The sequence below is a fragment of the Gouania willdenowi genome, chromosome 8 (assembly GCF_900634775.1).
Source record: "Gouania willdenowi chromosome 8, fGouWil2.1, whole genome shotgun sequence".
NCBI classification, from domain to species: Eukaryota; Metazoa; Chordata; class Actinopteri; order Blenniiformes; family Gobiesocidae; genus Gouania; species Gouania willdenowi.
Window position 1 is genome coordinate 19,794,330 of NC_041051.1, and position 26,868 is coordinate 19,821,197.

Here is a 26,868-nt window from a genome sequence, read left to right on the forward strand (position 1 = left end):
GTGCCTTCTAACAAACTGTGCATTAGCCTCTAGCCAATAGAGATTCTCAGGAGATTATTTAAGCAGCCATGTAAAACAAATGCTCTGCACTGCATGATCAAACTCTCACTGAGTGGAAGTAGGAATCACTTTGAGTTCCAGCCACCTGATGTATACCATAGCTGTACTTTACAGGACACTTCTCCTCCTGTCAGGTATGTTGATCATTTACTCTGAAATGGAACTACTACTGCTGGGGAAACAAGGCAACAGAATCCAGTTTATATAGATAGTTACACATAGAGTTTCAGCCTGAGGGGAAGCCTCTGTGTGTGTGTACATGTGCACAGTGATTCAGGGAAAAGTTTGTTTAAATTAAACAAATTGTGCTGATTTTGCTTAAAAAGTCAAAGACAAAGAAAACACGAATTACTGTGTGAATTAGCAACTAATTCTGTTGTAGATACAGTATCTCTGCCACTTCAAACACACACATTCAAGCACATTTCACAATATTTGCAGGGTTTAGAGTTTTGTCATTATTGTATGAACATGATGGCAGTCGTTTTTTTTTTTTTTTTAGCTCAAATTGTTGAAATAACTCAAAATATCTATTAAATATCAACAAATTTAATAAAAAAAAAGGTCAAAAAATAAAAAGTGAATTTAAAGTTTACTATAAGGATATTGTTGATGCTTTACTTATGTTACAAATAATTTATACGTAAGTAAAAACTAAGGCACAGTATTGTTAAAACTGCAAATTTTGCTTTGCTTATGACTGTCCAATAGATTATGGGTAACTGACTGTTTTTGGAGCACTGTAGCAGTGAATGCTGTTACATTGCACACACCAAAACACAAACACAAGATGATGACAGTTTCTTTTTCACCATTCACCCATTAGCAGGAATCACTGTGTTTATAGTAATTACATATAGTATTATATATAGTCACACCCTGTACACATGTGCATATGTTATGTCTCAGATATGGGCAATAGTTGTCATAGCGGGGGCCAAAGAAACATGATTTTTATATTATGTGTTTTTGGAGTAATGTTTTCTCTTATTTAGGGTTTTTGATTTCTTATTTTGTGTATTTGTAATTGTAAATGTCTTTTAAAGTTAGTAGCAGGGTTATGGTGGATAATTTCAGTGTGATTTTTAACATTTAACATTTCACAGTAAAAGCTTGCTCTTGCTCTTTTTTTACATTTGATGTATACAAACTGTAAATACTAATTTAAAAATGTGATTTTCTGTTCCAAGGGCCACATGATCAACTTTTCTATTATTTTTGGGGGTTGACTTGTGTTTTTCTGAGCTATTTTATGTGATTTTGGAGTAATTTTGTGTGTTTTTGTTTTGTTTTTTTTATTTTGTATGTATTTCTGTCATATTGTGTTTTTTTTTATTATTAAGAATTAGTTTTCTAATTTTGTGTATTTATAAATGTCTTGTGCAATGTTGTTTTTTTTAAAAGTTTGTAGCAGGGTTATGGTGGTGATTCAGTTATTTCAGTGTGATTTTTAACATTTCATTGTGAAGGCTTGCTCTTGTTTTATTTATTTATTTTTATTTAATGTTGAATGTTTTCTGTCACACTTTTTGATCATGTAAAGCTCATTGAGTTGCCTTGTGTATGAAATGCGCTGTACAAATACATTTGCCTTGCCTTAATTTGGTGTACTGTATATGTAAATACACACTCATCTTGTGTTTTTCTGAGTCATTTTGTGTTTTTGTATATTTTTCTGTTATTCAGGTAATAATTTGTTTTATTGTGCAATATAGGGTTAGTTTTGTGTATTTCAGATGTCTCTTTTATGTGGTTTTTCTGTATTTCCCGTGAACTTGCGTTTTTCTAGAAGTTTGATTTTTTTTTTTTTTTTTTTTTAATTTATAGCAGGGTTTATGGTGGATAAAAGTGATTAGATGATTTCAGTATGATTTTTAACATATAATATTTCATAGTGAAAGCTTGCTCTTGTTTTATTTCATTTTTTTAAAACATTTGATATGTTCAAACTGTAAATACTCATTCAAAACCACCATTTTGACTTCATCCCAAACTCAGATTAGCTCAGAATTGAATTTATTTTTTGTCTTTTTGCAGCTGTTATGGCCTTGGCGGCAGCAGGTAAGTCCCTGCGGTTTAAAAGAGGACTCCTGGAGCTGGCTGGGGTCATTAAATGCAGCACAGGCAGATTGGCATTATCCTACCTAGCGTATGGATGCTACTGTGGACTTGGTGGTGAAGGCTGGCCTAGAGACAGGACGGACTGGTGAGGAACTACTGTATATACATCAGCCTTTACATACTGTATCATCCAGAAAGCTTTTGTGGTGTCAGATCCTCCCCACTATTAAACATGTATTTCCACATCCTGGTTCCTGTTGGTTTACCCTGTCATCTGACATCCTCATGTGCACAAACACTCGTTCTGTTTCTGAACGAATGAACTGAACCACAAATGTGGGGAAGAGAACGCCTTACCATGGTTTGGTACTCACTTGAAAATAGGCTCAAACTATCCACACCCAACTCCTGATTACCACCTCAGTCTTTTCCTCCTTCGCCACAGTTTAAACCAATGAGCCAGTAACTATCGGTTGTGCAAACTCACTGCCTCGGCTTTGAAATAACTGTGGTATGACTTAAATATCATTGCCTTTATGAATCAACCTCTGCATGTGTGACTTGTTGTTGGCTGCCATTGCCTCAGCTGCAGCGTTTATTTGTTAATCCCTTTGGATGCAGGTGTTGCCACAGACACGACTGCTGTTATGGAGATGCCGAACGTCAAGGTTGCTCCACAACAACAGACCGGTACCAATGGAGGTGTAAGGACCAGACACCTGAGTGTGGTGGGACTCATTAGATTCTCATTTTGGTTCATTGAAATGTTGAGGATTCTGTGTCCTATAAAACTGAAAGGATCATAACATAACATAGATGTGCCTTCTTAAACATTCTGCACTGCGGGAAAGTCAGGAATTAAATTAGAGATTCTATGATGGTAGATTTGTGTCTTTATTATTCAATAAATTTTTTTTAAAAAAGTTGCTAACATAAAAAAGGCTATTTTACATGAAAAAAACTTCAGCTGATCTAAAATATATTTTAAATTAAAGAAAAAAGTGATCAAAAGCATTTTTTTGGTGTCAAATATATACAGTATTTGCATTTGAACACTTTTGTCCTCGATTGAAAAGGTGTTTTTAGATTGAAAATACTGTACCTTTTTTGATTGTAGCAACTTTTTTTGATTGGATAAAAAAAAAGGCACACATCTACCTCTATAGAAATGGACTTTTCTGCTGTGCAGAATTTGAAAAAAAAATCTACAAATCTACCTCCATATGTTCCCATGTTTAGGAAGACAAATTCAATTTCTATTCTATGTACTGTATATATTGTACAGTACATGCTGTAGGTTGGCAAGAAAGCTGACTTTGACTTTGAAAAACTTTAGCAAATCATATCATACAGTAAAATAAGATTTAAACAGAAGGCAGCACACACACACACAAACAAACAGTCATTGTATATACTGTAGGACTGATAAATTTACACATTTCATAGTGGTTTTCCTATTTTCAAATTAAAGTTGCTCTTACTTTGTTGGAAAATTCTTCCATTTTTTTCTTTCCACTTTGCTAGACTTCATATTTATTAACACCTCGTCACTAATAAAACAATGACAAATAAGACATCATCTCATCTTTAACTGTTTTTTTTTTTTTTCTCTTTGCAGATGACTTGGATGAGAAATGTGAAAAGATCCTGTGCAAGTGTGACAGAGACCTGGCCAAGTGTTTAAGAAAAGCACCTTATATTCAAAGCTTTGCCGCGTGGCCAGATTTCATGTGTGGAAAGAAATACCCACTGTGCAGTATTTATTAACATAATAAACACAACCATGTGTGCATTATTTTCTGTACCTAAACATGAATATTTGACAGATCATCTGTCTTTTTTTGTAACTTAATTATATAATTATCATGACGTAGTCATGAAGGCAAACAGCATGATTTTTTTACACCTTGTCTGTAATTAAAAAAAAAAATAAAAAATTTAAAAATGAGACGAGTTACATTAAATTGATGTCATCAAAATTTTTGCAAGTTTGACCCCTTTGGTGAAATACAGATGTGAAAAACAAGTGCATTTAGCGCTTTGACATGACTTTTGTTGTAATTAGCGCTATAGAAATACAGTTGAATTGAATTGAATTGAATTTTTAATGCAGCTGAATTTTTACTGAGCTTCATTTATTAAAGATTTATTAAAAGCAGCTGGAAAATAACTGACACTGGAAAACATTATTTGTTTTAATAATAATTAAAAAAAAACATAAAACACAGATCAAGAAATGCATCTTAAGCAAAGTTTTTAGACTTTATATAATAGGATGCTTTTTAAAAGTTTAAATGTCTTTCCACTAAAAGACCAGATTAACTTGTAATTACTGCTACAAGGATTAGAGACTTTATTTTGATTGAACTAGCACAGTATAATTAGATAGAGGTGGTTAAAATATGTGATTTAAATCAGTTTGGTGTTTCATCTGGTTATTGTATTCGTAACTCATAAAAATCATGACAAAATGTGTATTTAGTGTTAGAAAATGTTTTGGGTTTTTTTAAGATACTGTATTATATCAGACACCAGCAGCTGCCTGAGGGCCACGTACGACCGTCAGTTTAATTTTGTTCGGCCCCCACAAACTGACTCAAAAAACACATATAAAACTAAATTACCAAAAAAGAACATGCAAAATTACAAAAAAAAATGCCCAAAAGGGCAACAAAAAATAACAAACGACTCAAACCCAAAATGACAATAGATACCAAAAGTATTATCAACATACAAAACAAAAAAAAATACACAAAAGGACCCCAAAAACACGCAAAACAACAAAAAATGCACATAATGACTCCAAAAAAATGGGAATAAAAATATACAAAATGACTGACAACAAAGATACACAAAATGACAAAAAATGCACATAATGACTCCAATAACACACAAAATAACCACAAAATGAGAATAAAAATACAATTAATAACAAAAATAATCACAAAAACCAACTAAACCCTTCCTTGCTTCTTGTATTAATCTTCATATTGATCTTCTTTATTCTAAATACTGATGTGATATTTTGATATTGTGGCACAGTCACCTTTTTGTGGCCCCCAGCCCCCCACTCTAATCAAAATTACCTATCACTGCTTTACATACTTCACACCAACCGTAAGATAAATCTAAAATAATGCCTGCAAAATAGAAACAATAGGTGATCTGTAGCCTATCTTACCTTTAAATGACTTTATTTATTTTATCTTTCAGATATCTTTTTTTTTTTTTTTTTTTTTAAGTTTAGACCATACTTACAGTTTGATCCAAGATTTGTGGCTATTGGGCCGTTTGGCTAAGCAGATGTATTAGAAAACAAACATAGAAAAAATATAACCTTCCCTTATTAATGTGTACAATTAATCCTAAGAAATAGCATTGATTTTAAACAGATGAAGGCTCCTCATACAGTTACCAATAAGATGAATTTGGGTTGACACTGAAATATTATGCAAAGCTATAAGAGATTAGAGAAGAAGTGCCTTTCACACCCACAACATGAACAAAATGTCCTGGTGCAGAAACATCAAGGATTTCATAATATAATAGAAAGCTGTTAAACACAATAGTTAAGACCATCACTAAAGGTCCATCATTCTTTTTAAACAATACAGTGTTACTTTATTTATTTAAAGTTTTCCTGAATTATAGTTTAAACATGGGCTCAAACGCTGGTATTCTATATTTCTGAATGAATTAATTTAGGAAAGTTGTTTTTAATGCAAACTATAAAGAACACCAGCAAACATATACTGTACTGTATATTACACATGGGAAACTAAGAATATAAACACAGAGGAGGAAGGAAATCCCTTTCTCAACCAAATTATCAATAAGTACCACAAACCTGATGCAACAGATTGATTATTTATCCAAACAAAGAAAACATTCATTAATGTTTATATATAACGACAGGATTCAAGACATCGTCAGTGGTTTTATAGCAGAAACATAAATCGAGTTTGAAGTTTGAATAAAGGAATTCTTTTCAGAGGTATGTCTATGTTGATGTCTGAAGAGTAAAACTTGAGGTTCCATGAAGAAATTATAAAAAGTCAACACACTCAAATTTTTCCGTCCCAGAATACATTGTTAATTACACGTCCTGTTTGTGGTTTGCGACAGAACGAATGCTTTGTATGGACTGATAAAGGCGTGGGACTGGTTTGTGGGATTTCAAATATGTAGTTAAATGCGATCTAATGGCATGACTGTTTTCATTCCTTGTTCTCAAACTTCTGTGAATAAACCTGTTTAAGTGCTTTCTCATTTCTATGCTGGCAGTAACACCCGCCCTCTGGTGCCAGTAAAACACAGGGAAAAGTACCGTAAACACACATTACAGACACTTAAACTGTTACTATACCTGGAGTTAAATATTGGCTGTGAAATTCAGAAATATTTAGAGGGAGGTTGGGAACTGCGTGTCCAAAAGAACTTGAACTGACTCACTCCTTTGCTGTATAGTGAGATTGTGTCATCCAAAACCTGAATGGAAACCATCAAATTGTATATGAAGTTCTATTTAATCCAATGACTATTGCAAAAAACAAGCCTGAAAAATCATGGAAGGAAGGTTTCAAAGCTGAGCTGTCAATCACAAAGGCCTCGTCTGCAAATCAGAGCTATTCAATGGTCGGTTAAGAGTATGTTTTACTATGTAAAGGGATGTTGCATTTATAAATATGTGAGTAAGTATTGTACAAAGAAAACTCAAGGATTTAGAAGTAGCAAGTTAACAAAATGAGCAGCTACATCTCCTTTTTGCCGTCCATTATACTAAACTAACAACACACCCAGTGCATTGAAAAAAATTACAAACTCAAAAACTGTGATGAATCACACGACCAGCAGGTTTGTCCGATTCATACGGAATTTGCAACATGTATCCTTCTCAGTTAGAATGATTGGAGCAGCCGTAAACTCCACAAAACATGGGCATTTTGATCATTTCAAGATTCACTTCCTGTCCTCCATCTGAATTTTTTGCTCTCGCTTTGTCGCGATGTAGCAATGTGAGTGACGTCAACAGAGCAGGCCATAGACATATACACAAAAAAAAAAAAGACATATACACGTTCTACTGGCTGATCCTAACAACAGGTCTAGGGTACGGTCAATAGCACAAATGTAAAACAATTACAACACAATATATTATATCTATGGAGCAGACTCCCGTCCGTGTGAAGGATTTATTTTACTCTGAAACGAAATCCATTTCCATTGTGACAAAGTACTGTCACAATGGAAGTACTGTCAAACTAAATTTACTCAAGTAAAATTACAGATTTTAGAAAGTACTCAAAAAAATTAGTACAGAAGAAAGCTACTCAATGGCAGAGTAAATGTAATTCGTTACTTTCCAACCCTGGTAAAAGGAAAGGAAATCACAGACATTATATTTGCACAAAACATTTCAGGAAAATTTGTGATATAATCCTCGAAAATGGTCAGCGACGTCTCAACATTTTGAAATTTCCGCCACACTCCGACATGCGACATGGCTCTACGTGTGCCACGTCCCAACATGCGTGTGGTTGCGAGGGCCCGTTGCGGTTTTAATTTCTATTTCATTTTATTTTATCTAATCTTTATTTCACCAGACTTTCTCTTTTGCGAGAGAGAAATGTAAACAATGAACATTCAAAGTTGACAGACAGAACTGAACAGACAACAACTAGAATAAAAAAGACAACAACAGGAGCAGTGCCCACAATCAGAAATAAACTCAGAAACTAAGGATTTAAAGTTGCTAAGGTGAATGAGGGATTCCAGTTTGAGGGTGGATTGCACTGCAGGTTATTCCATTTAAAGAAAGCGTAAAGAGTGAAGCCAGTTCTACCAATATTTGTGTGTAAATGCCATATTTAGAGTAAATAGTGACTGGGACGTGTTCTGTAGTTGTGAGGTCATTTGGAAGTTTCATAATCAGAGTTTTTGTAGATGAACAACATTGGATAAATATGTCTTCTGGTTTTTAAGGAAGAGGAACCAACATCATTATACAGTGTGGTTTTGTGTGAGCGTGGCAGTACAGGATATCACCACGATCAAGAACAAGCCAAGGTTTTTGAATGAATGAGTGCGGGGGATTTTGGTGCCATTTAAGGTCCCGATGACAAGATGGTCAGAAGTAGTATTGGTAGGAGTGAAGAAAACCATGAATTTGCTTTTTCCAGCATTTAACATTTATGCTGTAACATAGAGCATGCTTACCCAGTAAACTGTATAAGAGGGTTACAAAATGTATAGCTGTCCGAGTTCTCATTTTGTGTGTGTGTGTGTGTGTGTGCATATATTTGTGTTTGATAAGTATAGAACTGCAGCCATTTGTAAATATTTGTTTGCATAATGAGAAAGTGATCATGTTTCCTTTGACCTTCATGTTTTTATTTTTTTACTTTGTAGAATGTATGGCAATAGAATACAGCCAAATGAAGAAAAGAAAGAATCATTTGCAATATCTGTTAACTTTGCAGACATGACTTTCCTCCTGGAATGAACTGAACCTCTGATGATGTCAATTTATTATGGAGGAGTGATAGGTCTCACTAATTACATCATCTACACCCACCTCTCGGTCCTGACCCGCCAGTTGAGAATCACTGTGGTCGATAATGTTGTTCCAAAGTGAGAGAAAGCAAACCAGCAGGTGTTGAGTAGATTCTGCAGATAAAGACCTAATCTATTACCTTTGATGACGTCAGGATCATTAAAAGGCACGGACGGGGTTCGAACCCGCGATCTTCGGTTTACGAGACCGACGCCTTACCACTTGGCCACCGCGCCTGCGCTCTGATCCGCGTGAGTTTAGTTGATGAAGGTAACACACCGAATATGGTCGTTACTTGATATGGAGGTTAGTATTTAACTGCTGATTCCTGTTAAACAGCTTGTGGTAAATAAAGCAAATATGCCAACTTCAATGACGCAATAACGCAACTCCACCGTTAGGGGATGCTGTTGTATAGAATAAGCCCCAGATAGCGTTCAACCCGGTTTCAGGCTCTGTGTATGTTTTGGTCATTGGATTGAAATTCAAGGCATTTAAAAAAAAAATTATTATCAGGATCAAGAAGCAATAAATACATCTTTAAAAACCGGCGATGCTAATTTTTTGTCTCTAAAAAATAAAATGACCAAAGCAAAAAGCGCCCGTTTTCCGGAGGCCTATGCTGCCACCGGAAATTGTCGTTTTCAAAGTAAGACTCCTGCCTCTGGTTTCCTCAGCCCAGATTGAAATGTATTTGGAACCACTCTGAGATGATTTTTGACTTGGCAAAACAAGACTTGTCATCTCTCTGCACGCATATTACACCAAAGTGAAGAGGTTTTTTTTCTTCTCTACTTTCTTGTGCAATCATGTCCTCTTCAATAGGACACACTCTTTTATTGTTTCAAAAAGAACGTCCATGCCCGTGAACTTCTGTTACACAGCATCTTCGACCCCGGAGTTCTTTCTCGTCCTTAATTGCGCTATTATTTTGCAAGCGGCAACTTCCGGTTACACTGGGTAAATACTAAACACTTGCTTTGTTTGTCTTCTCATATTCATTTTTGTATATTTTGCCACTATATTTTAGTTTAATATCCTTTTCTGAATGGCCAAAAATACTGTGTCCAGTTCTTTTCAGAGAGGAAGCTTTTTTATTTGTAATGTTGTTTTTAATCACAGTTTTTTCTTCTTCTTTTTTTTTTTAACTTTCAAGTTTAGATAAATATATAGTTTTTTGCTGATCACTTTTTTTTTTTTAATACCAACGCATCTGTTTGACATTATTTCATTTTCAAAATCTCACCACTATATTGCGAAATTTCATTGAAGTTTTGATGATGTAAAAAAATAGCAATGCCATTTTGAAAATGCAATATGAATGGAGGGTTATCAATATTATTGTTCTTTTGGCTGATTTGGGTCCCACAGCTTCTTTTTTTATCTTCTGCATCTTCAATGGAAACAAAAACAATTAACATTCTCCCATCCTTCATCCATAAACCTTTATCTGCTGCCTCATAACTTCAATAGAATCAGAAAAAGTTTTTATTTAAGTACAAGTTTTCCACAATACAGGAAATGACACGTGGTGGATCTGCATGATCTGCACCATTCTTGGTCAAGAATCTTCCAGCTCTCCGCTGCAGGGCCCTTAGCATGTTTGCTAAAATTCTCATTTCTAATCCTGCTCATCAGCACCAATACATTGTTGTATTTCAGGATTAATAAATCACACCTCAATGCTCTCGGATGTCTATGTACACATTTATGTAATTAATTCTGACCTTCTTAATACCTAAACCAAGGCTAATACTCTTTTTGGCATGCCGCTGTACTGCTGCTTACTGATCTTCACCTCTTACTTAACCTAACTTCTAAAATTGTGGCTGATTAAATCCACTCTTAGAAATTTCAATACCAAACCTACCTTATCTAGACAACCAACACCAGCTACATAAATCAAATCAACAAAAAATTTTACAAATCTGAAATTGATTTATTTAGTTTCCTGAATACATACATTTGCCATACAAACAGCATCCGAAAGGCCTTGCATGCTAAATTATGATAAAAACTGCAGGGGTCTGGTATTATTTGTCTTCAGCCAATGTAATATGTATGAGGCTCTGACAGCAGCTTTTTGTTGTTTTTCACTGCAAAACATCAAAGGATGCTTGTCTCTGTGGCTTTTGAGGGGAATCAGATATCCCGAAGGATGTTTGAAAAATGAATTAGACTGAGTTCCATTGGGAATGAATTAGACAACCACAGATGTGGATTATTCACAGTCACCTGCTGGTAAATCATTGTTGGTACTGCTCTAAAAAAGGCTTTTATTGAAGAAAAAAAAAACTTTATTGTAATTTAATCCATACTTCTTTAAAATGCTGAACGATTAACCTTTGAAGAAGCTGAGTTATTATAACTAATCTTTAAAAAGTACAACTTTCTAAGAATGTGTTTATTTGGGAGTCGGTGAATGGTTTTGTTTTGTTTACAATGTATAATTGTTAAAAATTCACGAAAAAAAAAACATTACTTGCAGGAATTATTACATCTATTCTATGTCCATTATTTACCATATATTTATCCACAAATAAAAACCTTAAACTTCCGCTTGTCCCTATTATAACTTGTTTTATATCACAACACAATATTGATTACCATTGTAATTTTTTAATCTCTACCACATATTACATCAAATGTTAATGTAAGGGGGTGTGGCCTCCTTCTGCCTTACAGCGGAGTGAGACTGTGCAGCGTATCTGCCGTACCAGGAAATAGCGATGTTTAGTCATTTGGGCTATGAAAAGCACAAAATGCTGACACTTTCAAACTTATAGTTACTGTAGGCTATCGGAAATTGAAAAATTAATTATAATTATAGTATAATTTAAACAAATAATCAAAATGTCAATTCACTTTTGGGTAGGCACTGCCTACCTTGCCTACCCTGACTGTATGTCACTGGTGTTGACATTGGTGGTCTCGATTTGCAATGTCCTGCCTATCCTAGTGCTCACGGCACGTCACTGTCTGAAACAAAAGTATACCATAGGTGGTGTAATAAATCTACTAGTGCTCCAAATTTTCTTGTAATCAACTTCCGTGTGTGTTGACGGCTGCTGCTAGTGGCTAGCCTTATTAATAACTCTTTAACGAAACGTCATTGACTCACAAAATAAAGTCTCTAAAGAATGTTAGCTATGAGGTTAGCGAACACGGTCGACTCCTCATCACCATCCGTGTTTTCAAACAGGAGCTCCCAAACTCTCCTATTTGCCTCAGCAGTGTTTCTTCTCGCTGTCTTCAACCTTCTCTGATATGTTTCCTTTATCCTTGCTGTGCCAAGCAACCACATGCTAAAAAGTCAAAACATCAGTCCCTCGGCATTCTCCATTATCCATCTGTGCCAGCTTGTGGGCGTTTGTTCGTGTGCGTGGGTCTCATCGCACAGAAAAAGACGTCATGGCAGTTTCGCGCGTCAGGTTGTTGTTGAATGGAAGTGCTCCGCAAAAACAGTATCGAGTCCTGAATGCGAGTAGAGCCCATACCGCCAGTGGAAACAAGCCATAAAGGCCACATTTAAGTTTGTCTGTCAGATGAGTTGACAGAAAGTTGGTCACATCTGCATACTGTCTGCCTCAACATCCACTGACTGTATTTTGTGGTCTTCTTCATGGGACTATATTTTGTATGTATCATGTATACCTCATGTTTAAAATTTCACCAACAGTTAACTGTTTGATATTTCAAAATTTGAAACGTCTTTACTCACATGTCACTAAAATCCTAAAGGTGAGCAGAACGCCTAATTTAAGATACGTCAAGTAAAATTTCTCCATGATCCTGATAAAAGAGCGCACATATCCCCTTTCATTAATGCAGTGTTTGTTGACATGATTACTAGAAGACTTTGGCTTTCGCGAACCAACCTTTCCATTCACCTAAATCAGAAAATATTCTGAAACAATATTGAAATAATCATATCACAGCTGTGTCATTGGACAATGTGGCATGTTAGACACCAGTTGGCTGAAACAAAATTGCTGCGATTGGCAGCTTGTGTGACAGATTTTTGCTGTTGCAGTCCAAGGAGAAAATTGGTCATTGTGAGGAAGCTGGCCTGGACTTGATCCTGGTCACAAAAGGACATGCAAGCGTGAAATCCATTTGAGGGGTGGGCAGCTGATAATGCTAAATAACAAAAGCAATATCATCTCTCACCCTCTCTCTGCAAATGTTTTTTTCAGAAATGCTTCTTATTCATCTCATTTTACTCAGTTGCTGTTTCACAAAATATATTACTTGCATTTGTTAAAAATCTTTTAGTGCTTAACTGAAGAGTATTATTCTGAATTTTTGTTCAATTTTGTGCTTAATTTAAAATGCGAAACAAGGTTCACAACCTCATGGTTGTTGTGTCTGTTACCATGGTTACATCTAGATTGTACAGATGATCATCTGCTATTCCCCGAAAGGGTCGCAAGGCTACAGCAGAACTACTAAACAAAGGTGCTTGTCTCTCCCCAACAATGGGAGTCATAAGAAAGAGATTCAATACAAAGTATCGAAGAGCGGCAGAGTGGGAACGGCGTCCAGTCATGGCAGACCACAGGGATATGGCACGACGAATCACTCGAGAGGGAATAAAGGTGAGAGTGGCTATCATTTTTACAAAATGTTATTGTTCGTTTAGAGCGTTAGGCAGAACGAAGCAGTTTCAGTTCTAAACATCTTTGTATTCAAGCTTTAAAAGCAAGGCGAATGGACCAGAATGGACTAAAGAGGAAACATCACCTTAGAAAATTTACATTTGATAGGCAGAAGCAATTAAAAGGAGAATGTTTACCATTAACAATTACTCTGTCGGTAAAATTAGAGGAAGCTTTAGCACTAAAAATTGCAACAACAAAAGGAATTGCATTCAAAAACAGTACATCTATCTCAAAATACTTTACAACTTTTTTATAGATCCATAGACCGTGATAGAGGAGCTTTGAGTGTTGAAACAAAGGCCTTAGATGCAGTTTTGGGTGTCGTCCATACAATTGTGAGGAAAATAAAAGTGGTCAGCTTTTTTTCCCCCTCTTTAAACGAGACAAGAGCCAATGCTTCATGTTGAAGCGGACCCCCTACTGGGCAGCCCATGAGCCTGTCGATATAAGGGTTTGATGTTAGACGGAAAATACATCCCCCCCAACAAACAGAGAGCCTGGAACAGAGGAAGAAAGACTAGAAAGGGAAAAACCGTCGACAGATGGACTCGGTTGTGATTAAAGATGGCGGCAGTCTTTACTGCAGACTGCGAAGGACTGCATTCGATGCCTGGACGAGCGGTGAGCGTAGTCTTCGGTTCAGAGCAACAAAGCCAACAATTCCATAGCAAGGTAAATCAGCAGGATGTCTGCTTTTGAAATTAAGTGGGTGAAAATACTGTCCCCCGATTCATAACTTCCCATTGTGTTGTGCATCGCGCTGCTACGTCTCAGACGGTGCGTCCCATTGTTTCGTCCTTCCTCTCAAACAAAGTAAAGCACATCATTTGATTTGACCATTGAATGCTTTTCCATTGACCCAGATGGCAAAGACTTAGAAAATCAACATTCTTCTCAAGGCGACAGATCTGTGATGCTCTTTGATATCTTGCCAGTTTTGTATATCTTAGTCATAATCACCATTTGCAATGTGGGTCAAAAAGAATCCTTTATTTCTATAGCACTCTTAGTAATAACCAGCAAAATAAACTAAAATCCACAAATTGCTCAATCCCGTGTGCCTAATCCATGCCATGATGTCTGAGTCATGATCTATTCAGCCAGAACAAAGGACATCAGCAGGACTCTTGAATACATTTTCTCGCAGTCCTTTATTCTGAATTTAAAACAAATATGGAATAGCTTTAATAAGTCTAATGCAGAGACATCAATCAAGAGAACTTTGATGTTTTGAATGACTTGGTTCAACTTCAATGGCAATGATGAACTTTTTATGCTTTTGCTGCTTTTGTTCTATCTAAAATTAAAGATTTACGAGTTATTCAAACAAAATAAAAAAATTAAAAAAATCTTTACTGTGTCAACTGAAAACGAAAGCATTCATTTAAAAGCCCTAATGGGCTTTTGTTGATCAAAACAGTCCTGAGAATAGTTATAATAGATCTGCTTCTGTCAGACCACTAAATTCACCCTGACAGGTGGAACAAAAGGTTGAAGAAAGGCCGGGCTCAGGAGCTATAAAATTATCCCCTAGTTGTTTTTAAAAATGACATTTAAGAATGTAAACGTAGTCTAGAAATGTTGTGTTGCACAGAACTGTTTTTCAAAAAGTAGGAATTTAATGAATATATCACTGCACATGCACAGGGATCACCAATGGATCCGTGAACTTTTGCCTTCACTCTTCATCGAACAGCTTATTTAAACAACTTTGACACAATTTTGTTCATTTTTGTTGATGTTAGGACTGGGCGGAATCTGGGAAAAAAAAGGGGGGTGGGGGGTGGATATTGGGGGATATATGCAAACTCCAGAAAGAAAGCAAGAGTCAAACACAAGATATTATTACTGTGAGCCATAAGTGCTAACAATTACACAACCAGTTTAAACTAAAGTCATGACCATACATTTGATTAAAGCTCATATTTACAGCTGCTGTTTGGGTTGCTATTATTTCATAAATAAACATAAAAATATATAAGATCATATTAGATGACCTTAGGTTTATAGCCTGATGACTAGTACTAGTACAGTACTAGTATTTGGTTGATCATTTTTAGAAGTCAGAAATGTTTTTTAAGTCTGCAGTAAAATATGTTTAGTATATTTTTCTATGAAAAGCTGTCTGTAGACACACCTTACAAAATAAATCTATAAATGATATTAAAAAAAAAACATTACTGTCTTTGTCTACAGTTGTCATTGTTAAATATGGCCCTAACAGTTTAACTGATTATTTGCACAGCTGTATAATCTCCATATATGTATGTAGAGTCCTATTACATTAGAGTTAGGGCCTAGTGGTTAAGGGCGCTGGCCTTGTAATCAGAGGGTTCCCGGTTCAAACCTCACCTGGGCCATCACTGCGGGATGTTCGAGCAAGTCCCTTAACCCCGGACAGCTCCCCAGGCGCCGCAAAATGGCTGCCAACTGTTCCCCAGGGATGGTTAGTGAATTTCTCCATTGTGAGATCAATAAAGTATATAAACTTTAAATAAATTAAATTAAAAACAAAATTAATGATAGGTGAGCGCTGTGACATATATGTTCCATAAGGAGGGCAAATAAATCAAGAATGTGTTTGATTTGTTGTAGAAAAAATATCAAAGGAATGTGGCAGCATGTGAGCTGTAGCGGTTGGAGAACCTAAAGAAGAAAATACTTTGCAAATAAAACAGTGACGAGGTTGATAAGCTGAATGTAAATGTGTCAACATGAGAGATTGTGTCGAACAGGATTGACAACCATGTTAGATTGTTCCTGTCAGTTCTCTATGCTTTGAGGATGTGGGCACACGTGTTCCAGTTTTGATGGCTTCCCCCTTTTTCTGTTTTGATTATGTGAGATATTCTTTGTGTGTCATCTTCATGGGCTCCTCTGATGGTGTCATGTTTGATGTCTAAGATAGAAGTGTTCATTGATTTAGTATAGGTAGACTCCTTTCACAGCTGGGGAAACAAAATGTGTTTGTTTGATAGAAGGGCCACGTTATCAACATTCATGTCAGCATTCAGAATAATTGACCAATCTGATCATTAACAAAGGAAAGAACAAATAGTTTTTAATCCTAATTTTGTGTCTTTTTCTGTCATTCTGTGTATGCTTGTTGTTGTCTTGCTTGTTATGATTGCATGTTGTGCATTTCTGTTGTCCTTTTGTTTATTTGTTCTGTAAAATGTATGTTTTTGGAATCATATTGTGCATTTATGTTGTCATTTTGCGTTTTTCTGAGAAATGTTTGTCTATTTCTCTTGTCGTTTTGCTTGTTTGTTAGTACTGTGGGTTTGCTGAGTAATTTCTTGAGTTCTTCTTGTCTTTTTGCGTACTTTTGTTGTCATTTTCTGTAATTTTCTAAATATTTTGAATCATTTGGAGTATTTTTTGTTGTTGTTTTGTGTTATTTGGAGTGTCTTTGTGTATTACAGTTGTCAGTTTGTTCATTATGCTGTAGTTTTGTGTGTTTTTGGAGTATTTTCTGTGTTTTTCTTGCCCTTTTCTGTATTTTTCTGCAATGTTGTAATTCTTAATAATTTTTAATGTATTATTGCTTTCGTTTTGTGTATTTTTCTGTCATTTTTACATTTACTTTGGGGATCACATGAAATTAGACCGAGGGCTGCATGTGGCCCCCGGGCCGCCAATTGCCCATGTCTGCTGTAGAGGGTAAATACCATGGCAAACCATGGTATTTGCTCTTCTAATGACTTTGATTGACTTCTTATTGTTATCTTTGTAAACCTAAATCTGCAGCCCCCAACCTTTGTTTTTGCAGGATCTGCTCCACATATTTTTCCTTTTTTTTCTTCTAGAAACCAATGGGTGCCAAAGTCATAATGTGCTGGAACCATTCTGCTCCTATTCATGGAGCTTTACTGGTCATGAGGGTGAGAAGAAACGTACTGTCATTACAAAGTGATTGGAAAATCTATACATTGGAAATAACAATGAAAGAACCGACTGCTGGAGGATTCACGCTGAAAACAGTTCAACATCATCAGGTAATTTTATTATACGTACATTATGTATGCGCACGCAATTAATAAAGCTTTAAAAGTAAATGTAACCTTGCCAACCCCTATAGTTTCTTCATCATAATTTCATTATATTTTGTACTTGCTCGAAAAAGATTTGATATTATAATTTGACCAAAAACTCTCATTAAAATTGATGTAATAAACCCATAGCAAATTTATAAAGACAAAATTAAATACAATTGATTAAGTTTAAGAGTAAAAACATACATGCTTTTTTTTTTTACAGAAATATGCATGTTTACCTTGGGCATGTGTAATAACTAGCATTATAAGCATTTTCATTCATTTGACTTATTGTATTTAAAGTTGCTGGTTTAACTGTAATAGCTTTTTTTCTTCTTTTTTTTACAAGATAAATGTTTCTATATTTGTATGACTCTGCATTGCTTTGTATTAGCCACAGGCTACGATCTCACATATTAACTAAAAGTTCACGAGTGTGCATTGTCCTTTTCAAAATAATAATCTATAAAAATAGATAAATAGATATGATGTTTGGAATTAAATCTTCTGTCATGTAATTATATACACAATAAAACGATTATGCATAATTTATACATTTAGAACAAAAGCATTAACAACAGGTTTCCATTTCCACTCCAACTCCTCAATGGCTTCTTTTTCTTATTCTTAATTATTTTCCTGTTTTAAGACAAAACAAACTTCGCAGATCCACACCAAAAATCAATTAATGCTGGATGTAAATGTAAGCTTTTGATGAGATAAGAACATAATATTACATATGGATGGACATAAAGAGAAGCTCAAACTGCTTAAGTGCAGAAAACCCTTTAGCCTGGACGAAGCTCTTGCAAACACTTTCTAAGATCTGCACTTCACACCTTTCTAGATCTGATCCTTTGGATAATAAAATTAGACAAAGTGTTGAAAGGCACGTTTGACCCAGCTCTGGTGTCCTCAGATGGTTTAATCTGATTACATAATCAAAAGGCTTTTTGTTTTTTTTATTATCTTCTACTGGCCTTCATCTTACACTCAGTGAGTGCCTGGCATCAAAGCCCTGGAACAGATGCAAGCTTTGTATTATTCCTGCCTCTGTGTTTTTTTTTTTCTCTGTGGGCTGGAAGAACATATCAGTGTCTTCTGTCAAACTCCAACTTATAATCATTTCACTTTCATTCTAAACATCACCCCACAGCTCCAATAACAAGGAAACAGAGCTTTTTTTTTTTTTTTTTAAATTGAATTCCTAATACTTTCTTTTGAAGCACATTGAGCCACAAGCATTTTCAAAGCCATGCATTGAGCCACTTGATTGTCGTCAGTTAAAACATATTGGATTAACAGCTGGGCCTTTTAAGATATAAGAAGCACACTTGATGAATAGCACAATAACAGAATATCATAAAATGAGTTTTATTAAAGCATTTCGTGTCCTGCTGCCATAGCATGTTATTATTATTGGTCAGTTTACCATTACAGTATATGAGGTAACATTTATCTATATATTGGTCCCAACAGCTATGACAGCAGATACATTGTAATAGATGGTGGTCTAAATGCAGCACAGACACGGTTTAATATATACCGTGTTTATTTGTTGATGGTGGGCTCTAATATTAGAAATTGTTGTTTATGGTGATGGTTATTATAGTCATAATTGCTTTTTGTTATGATTTTCTCTTGTTTGTCTATTGATTGATTACACTTGGAGGGAGGGATGAAGTTATTTTGTAAGCATCTAAAACTTTGAATCTGACAGATTAATGATGTCCTGTGGGGTTCCTCAGGGCTCTGTTCTTGGACCCCTACTGTTCAGTCTTTATATGCTTTCTTTCGGACAAATTCTACAGAGCTGGAAGGTTGATTATCAGAGCTACGCAGATGACAGACAAGTATATCTATCACTGAATCTAGATGAGTATGGCCCCATAGAGGTGTTGTGTTACTGCTTAGAAAAACTTAACAGCTGGATGAGTGAAAATTTAATTCACCTAAATCATGACAAGATACATTTGCCTTACAAGAAAAACAAGGCAAACAGTAGAGGAACATGTGGCAAAGGGTCCTTATATGTGTGGTGGATGTTTATGCATGATATAAGCTTGAGTTTGAATTTATATACATGAATGGAAACATATGTACGTGTACGTGTAATTGTGTAGATTTGTATATGTGAGTTTGTATGTATGTACTGTATTGCTTCTTTACCTGTTTTGTGCAAAAGTACCAATGTTGTCTTCATATTGGTTTGCATACTGGTGTCTGTCTATATATACAGTATCTTCATGAAAATACTTTCCCGCATGGCTGATGCTAAAGAGAGATATTCTGCCTCACAGGTGGACAATGCCACTGTTGTGCTATCAGTTACATCTAATGCCCAGTCTGCATCGCTGTGGGTTTTTAGGTCTGGTTTTTCTGAGCCATTTCTCTTTTTCTGCTGTAGCTATACCAAATGATGCTGAGAAAAATGGTAGAACCAAGACAATACGGGGAAATAGAACTGATCATTACACATGCACTCAAACATATCTAAGTAGTCAGTACTCTCAACAGTTTGATTAACCAACAGAAGAACACTGGAACAAAAAGTTTTCTGATACATCCAAAGGTACAGCAGAAAAAGAGTTATAACCTACAATTTACCAGACTGCAGAGCAATAATTTGCACCATGAACGACTCACGTCATGTCCACATTAGATGACCAACGTTTTCTTAAAACATTTCAGACCGAAGGAGATACAAAAAAGAGGGAGGAGTATCAAGGTAAACTGTGAAAAGTGTTTTGAATAAAAAAAATATTTACTCAAAAAACCCACCTTTTCAATCAAACAAAAGTTTGAAATAATGCAAAAAAATATTTGACACTCCAAAACATTCCATTTAAACACTTTTCCTCACTGATTGAAAATGTTTTTTTTTAAGTGAAGTTTGTTTTGAATGAGATTACATTTTTTCAATCAAATAAAAACTCACTTAAAAACAAAACAAAAAAACACATTTTCAATCAACAAAAAAAATGTTCAATTGCATTTTTTTTGGAGTGTCTAATATTTATTTGCATTTTATCACTTTTTTTCCCTTTGTTTGAAAAGGTGCTTTTGGATTGAAATTAAGTTTTTAGATTTTTTTGTTTACAAAAAATACTTTATTTGATTAAAGCAACTTGTTATATTGAATATTAGCACACATATCCCTCCATATATGGAGAACCAAACATGCCAATAGTATAAACAAACAAATACATGTATAAATACATAAATAAATAAATGTGGAAATAAATAAATGTATGAATAAATGTAGAAATACATTTAATTATTTATGTCCCATTTCTTTACCGGTTTTTTTAATTTATTCACGCATTTAATTATTTATTCCAATATTTATGTATACATTTATTTATTTATACTTTTGGCAGGTTTGGTCCTGCAGCAGTGTAATGAGGTGATGGTGTGTCTCACGTAGCACAGGAACACCCTGTAATGTGGTGTAGTGAACAGAGGGGGCGCTGTGTGCTCTGTGAATCCTCTGCTATACACAGACACTCACTGACATCCATTAAGCGGAGGAGAGCGGACTGCCTGCCTTATTCTAGTGCTGCACTATGCCGCTTCTCGCTGGGACTTGTGTCGGTCCAAACGTCCAATGGACTCAAAGGCAGCGGAAAGCTTTCCACCGGTTAAGTATCTGTCACTGTCCATATATATATGTGTGTGTGTGTGTCTTTAATGCTGGGATTGCGGTCGCTTCGCTGCTTGTGAGTGTGTTTGTGGATCGATGAGGGATTCCCTGTGTATGTATGTATGTGTGTGTGTGTGCATGTGTTTGTCTGTGTACCGTTTGTTCGCCCCGTTCTTCAGCTCTGCCGCACATACTGGACGGACATTATTAATAGTGTGACAAAGTTGTGCACTTGTCAGTGGGGCTGCTGGGAGGCCAGGCGCCCAGTGTGTGGAGTTAGTTTCGGGCTCCCCTCCCCCACACCGCACTGCTTCTGGAGAGGCCAAGACATGAATGTGATGGGAGGCTGTGTTCAAAGGACGCGTTACATACTGACACACTCACTGCTACGGGAAAGAGGCTCACGAACCGATCCCAGTATCTGATCCCCGCACCTGCTTTTAATCACGCGGCGAATCCCGTTGCAATCAGTCAATCAATCACGCACACCTGTGACCGCACGTGCATCATCTCGCGATGCATCATCCGCTCATAGGATGTAAAGTTCTGCTTTGTTCTGATGATTTGTGTCACATCTCGTCATCCATGCCCGCTTTTTTCTTCTGGAGACCATCCCAGCAGACATTTATTTATTAATAATGGGGTTGGTCGTTCAATAACTGAAGGATTGGGGGTTCAAATCCCTTTCCAGCCAACTCATTGTCGTTGTGTCCTTGGGCTGGGGTTGCACGATTATTTTGATCAATTTTGTAATTCCGATTATGATCACAATTATTTTTTATATTTATTTATTATAAATTGCAATTGTTTTTGTTGTACTACTTTAAAACAAACACTGTGTGCAGTTTACAGTGTAAAATTAAGCTTTAAATAATAATAATTATAATAAAGAATTATATATACCAAAGGCTAACTGAATTTATTTAATCATGTCAACCAAATTCGTGACCACGGTTAAAATTTGATTAATTGTGCGATGGCGCACTATGGGCGAGGGGTCGTCTGCTGATCCAGAGGTTGGGGGTTCAATCCCAGTCTATACCTGTGTATGTGTCGATCGAAGTGTCCTTGGGCAAGACACTGAACCCTAAAAGCTGGGATACACTGTGCGATTTTTTTCAATTGTTGCACTCAGCTCCAGCTCAAACTGTGCGACTCAGACGCAGAGCCCGAATGTGCGCAGCTCACGATGCATGTTCTCACACTGTACGGTCCGACACTCTGATACGATCTGACTGCTCACACTGTACATTCATACATGACACGTCAGGGTCTTGTTTCCGGAAATGCAACGTACAAATTAGAAGAAGAAGAAGAAGAACACTGAAGCGTCACTATTAAAACAGACAACGTAGAAAAACCCGGAAGTGGGGAGATGCTCGCAAATCTCAGCAAAAAGAGCTTTAAAAAAGAAAAGACGGTGACGTGATGGACCAGGAGCTGGCTAGACAGACGTGGGCATGACAGTCCGTCAATTTTACAGCGGTCCTACGGTGTTCGCACATGCACAGTGTGAGCGTTTACGGTAAGCCGGTCCGTGGCACTGCTGCAACTGTGCGATACCCTTACGAGGAGCGACTGGATTTCAAACATGTTTGAAATCCTTATGACCTGTGATTGCTGATCGGGAGCTGGTCGTGAGGTGTCAATCGCTTCTCGTGACCCCATGTATACTACACGATGCACGGCACACGATCTAGCAGAGACTCGCACGATCCCACAAAATAGTCGCACAAGTCAAAAGTTGGCTCAAAATGGGCCAAAAAACGCACAGTGTATGCCTACCTTATGTTGCACCCAGTGGTTGATTCGCGCCTTGCGTGGCAGCTCAGTCCCATTGGTGTGTGAATGGGTGAATAAGCTGATATTGTAAAGCGCTTTGAGACTACTACTGTGTGGGGATAAAGCACTATTTAAATCAATTTACCATTTATAGCAGCATCACTTCTGCCAGTCTGTCCCAGGGCAGCTGTGGCTACAATTGTAACTTACCACTACTAAGTGTGGGGTGAAAGAATAAACCTATGTAAAGCGCTTTGAGTGACCAAAATAAGGCGCTATATAAATCCAATGCATTATTATTATTATTATTTATCTGAAGTAATAAAACCACAGTGATTAGATTTATTCAGAGATATATGGTCTTATGTGAGTGGTTCATGTGCTGCCTGTATTTCAGTAGAACAGACTTCCACTGCCTCAGTCGTGCTGCAAATTGATCTGCAGTTTGATATAAATTGGACTAGACAGGGAGTGGGTGTGTCCTCAATGTCATACATTAAGTGTAAACGCAGTAGAAATGAACCCTGTCTCTAGAAATTAAGTTAGTGTTCAAATTAGAAGCATAATAATCAAGTGTTTTCTCCGTTTAAGCTGAATGCTGCGGTTTAATATGTGATCCAAAATAAAATTCATATTTGCTTCGATGAAATTCTCCTAGAGATGATTGTGATCTGTATTCTGCTCTCAAGAAAAATAGGAAGTGCTGCGAATGTGTCAAACCGTGACTGCAAAAGCTCTGAGATTGGATATTGTCCCTGCAGGCTATCCTGGCATTTTTGTGGTAATTTGTAGGATTTTAGAAATAGACAATGACATTTCTCTCCTGAGCTCAGAAGTTATGAGACAAGACACCCAGCATGGTGATGATTTGTGGTTGATAAGTCTTTAATATTGGTTCGAATAAGAGGAGATCAAATCTGTTTTTTCAGATATTTTTAACAACTCAGAAGCATTTGATGTATTCGTATCATGAGTATTTTCTGTTTTGGTCACCAATCTTAATTATTTATTTTAATTTGTATTGGTGTGCTGTGAGTTAACAGAGATTGCTTCTGATTGGCTAATCTCACATTATGTGTAGCCATTGATTGGATGAAGTGTATTATTTGATGCATTTTAGAGCTTTTTCTGTTTTGTTTCTATTTTAATGAAAATCTTAAGTGTTGTTGGTGAAAGCAATGATAGAAATGATTGGTTAAAGAAACGCTGCTCAGAAAAGGATAATAGATCCCAAAGATAATATTTAATTGTAGCTCTAAATCAGGAGTCATAGTTTGCACAGTGAGACGGGTTCATCTCTCAATCATGAAACCAACAGGAGGCCATGAATTTCATTTGGAAGAAGATTATGGATAATCGTAGCTAGTCCGTTTGCCAAAACAGCTGGTTGTGTTGGGTAGTCACAGCATATGTGAAAAGGAAGGAAGGAGTTATGCTGGAAAATAAAAACATACTTAACAAAGCTTTGTTTAGTATGTTCTTTGTTTGAAATTATGCAAGATTGCGTAGCACAATGTTCTGTTAGTGATTTGACAAGTCTGTTCGTTTGCTACTTGCTCAACATTCAGCCACTTGTTTTACAGGGAAAAATATCGTGAAAATGCATGACGTCAAAATTTTTTTTTTTTTTCTAATATCCGTAAGCTCTGCACCTCTATGAAAGCATCAATGTAAATTTATATTTGACAGGAGTGTACAATATGTGGCCAAAGTATGCTTTTTTTTCACTGATAACAGAAATGTCCCCTCTGATCTATTTGTCTAAATTAGAGAGGGGCAACTTTACTTTTATCGCAACATGGGCTGCAAAATAGTTATTCTCAGATTTAGGGGCCACATTATAAACATCCATGTTAAAAAAAAAAAAAAGACCAATCGGACCACTGATACAGGAAAGAAGAACAAAGGGTTTCCTTTTTGTCTTGTCATTTTTCTTCTTTTCATTTTGGTTTTTGGAGTAATTTTGCATTTTTCGATGTCATTTTGTATATTTTTCAGTCAGTTTGTGTATTATTGTTGTCATTTTGTACATTCTTCTCTCATTTTGTGTGTTTTTTTTGGAGCCATTTTTTGTGTTTTTGATGTGTTTTTGGAGGCATTTTGTGCATTTTGTTGTTGTCTTGTGTGTTTTCAAATAGTATTGTGCATTTTTGCTGTCATATTGTTTCTTTGGAGTCATTTTTGGATATTTTTGCTGTTGAATCATTTTTCGCATTTACCTGTAGGGCAGCACAAAATTAAACTTGGGGGGCCACATGTTGCCCATTTCTGGTCTTATATATCTGCCAAAGAGATTAAGTGTCTGTCTCTGGATGTCCAAAGGATTTACACTATAATAAAAATGATTTTAGTTTTGTATTAAGGATTGAGTGATCTCATAGAACTGCTTGTCATTGTCTGTTTTTCCTTCTTGCAGGAGTTTTCTTGTGGTGGCCTAAGTATAGATCTGGACCACATAGCTGTCCTGTGTGGGCTCTGCAAGGACATAGTACATGAATGCTGGGACTATGAACATCAGCGATGAAAGGGGGTTCTTGGCTGTTCTGGGAAGCAGTTTCACAGAGGATGCACCCAGACCTCCAGTCCCAGGGGAAGAAGGAGAACTTGTCGGCAGTGAGGGTCGCCAGCATGGAAACATCAGCTTGCCCTCGAAGCATGACTGTCTCAAGTTTGAGGCGCCGGGGGTGACACCCAGGCGGCCGGACCTGGACCTGGGTTATGAGCCAGAGGGAAGTGCTTCCCCAACACCTCCCTACTTAAAATGGGCAGAATCTCTTCATTCTCTCCTGGATGACCAGGATGGTATCTCCCTGTTTAGGATGTTCCTCAAGCAGCAGGGGTGTGTGGATATGCTGGACTTCTGGTTTGCATGCAGTGGATTTCGTAAGCTTGAATCAAACAAGGCCAACGAGGAAAAGAAAGTAAAACTGGCAAAAGCTATTTATAAGAAATACATCATGGACAGCAATAGTATTGTCTCAAGACAGATCAAACCAGCTACAAAGTCTTTCATCAAGGACTGTGTGACAAAGCTTCACATCGACCCTGCAATGTTTGACCAGGCTCAGACAGAGATACAGACCATGATGGAGGAAAACACATACCCTTTGTTTCTTAAGTCTAACATTTATTTGGAATATACACAGACGGGAGGAGAAAGCCCCAAGCCTTACATCAATCAGAGCCCCATTTCTGCAAACGGAAAGGGACTTTCTGGATACTTGTCAACTTTAAAAGAATATGAGGAATGGAGATGTGATCAAGGGCCTGAGGAGCAGGCCGAGATCAACCTGACACCAAACAGCCAGCTTGTAATGGGAACGACGCCACAGAGAGAAGTGGATGCTGCAGGATCGCAGGACAGCAACAACAACAGGTAAAGTCCTTCCAGCAATTTGATATCCGATAGAGGTCACAGCGCCTCTCTCTGTAAACTGCTGACTTATACTGAAACCTCCCAGCTTCATGGATGCTGCTGTAGGTTTGGCTATAAATGCAAAGTGTGAGTTTACCACGTGAGAGTCCCTGAAGGAGTTCTTTATGTTTTCATCCTTGTTCGGAGGAAGTCTTTGAAGTTAAAGATAGCGATTGTTGTTTGAAGTTCAGCAGAGTATATGAGAAATCAGATTTTCTTCTTAGCAAAGCTGGAGTGATACAGTTAATCAGGTTTGCTGCGTAAAAGAGGCCAGCATTCATAGTCCAATACTGTGTTGTTATTATTTGTGTACTTGTGCTATTGAAAGCTGTTGTGGTTTTCAATCTTGAGATGGAGATTTATGAAGTTTTTATCCTAGTTAGTAGGTGGCGGTAGAAAACTATAAACTCAACCTTTAAATTTAGCATTGATAGACCTTTGATCACAAGGATTACCTGTGAAGTTTAAGCATACATTAGTAAGTTTTGCTAATAAACAATTTTGTTAAAGAATAATACCTCATTCACCATATTCCTGGGGCGGCTACCACCTAATGGGGGCAACTTTGTGTGGGATAAATGGCTGGCTATATGAAATAAAAATAGAGAGAAAATGAAATCACTGAGGTGAGCTTGAACACAGCTGAATTATTTTGC

General features: G+C 36.6%; 2 protein-coding genes and 1 non-coding gene across 5 annotated transcripts in view; 2 read left to right on the top strand and 1 right to left on the bottom strand.

The window, feature by feature from the left end:
• On the top strand, positions 1-3,916 carry pla2g10 (phospholipase A2 group X). The gene is made up of 4 exons (XM_028455703.1): positions 1-194; positions 2,098-2,266; positions 2,743-2,849; positions 3,740-3,916. The coding sequence occupies exons 1-4, from the start codon at positions 149-151 to the stop codon at positions 3,886-3,888; spliced, it is 471 nt and encodes a 156-aa protein (XP_028311504.1). The 5' UTR covers positions 1-148; the 3' UTR covers positions 3,889-3,916.
• A 4,922-nt stretch (positions 3,917-8,838) lies between these two features.
• Positions 8,839-8,910, bottom strand: trnat-cgu (transfer RNA threonine (anticodon CGU)). The gene has a single exon. It is a non-coding gene; the product is annotated as a tRNA-Thr (tRNA).
• Positions 8,911-13,177: 4,267 nt separating this feature from the next.
• axin1 (axin 1) overlaps positions 13,178-26,868 on the top strand; it is a 34,858-nt gene continuing 21,167 nt past the window's right edge. For 2 of the 3 annotated variants that reach the window (XM_028455094.1, XM_028455096.1), the window contains exons 1-2: positions 20,879-21,012; positions 25,214-26,173. In XM_028455094.1, coding sequence (XP_028310895.1) covers positions 25,290-26,173 — 884 coding nt within the window. In that variant the 5' untranslated portion in view covers positions 20,879-21,012; positions 25,214-25,289. Of the gene's footprint in view, positions 13,273-17,144; positions 17,334-20,878; positions 21,013-25,213; positions 26,174-26,868 lie in introns of those variants that run through there. The other variant, XM_028455095.1, reaches the window with a different exon arrangement.

Coding starts and splice junctions, on each gene's coding strand:
- pla2g10 (XM_028455703.1), top strand. CDS start 149: ATGTATACCATAGCTGTACTTTACAGGACACTTCTCCTCCTGTCAG. Junction 195..2,097: donor GACACTTCTCCTCCTGTCAG/GTATGTTGATCA, acceptor GTCTTTTTGCAG/CTGTTATGGCCTTGGCGGCA. Junction 2,850..3,739: donor GGACCAGACACCTGAGTGTG/GTGGGACTCATT, acceptor TTCTCTTTGCAG/ATGACTTGGATGAGAAATGT.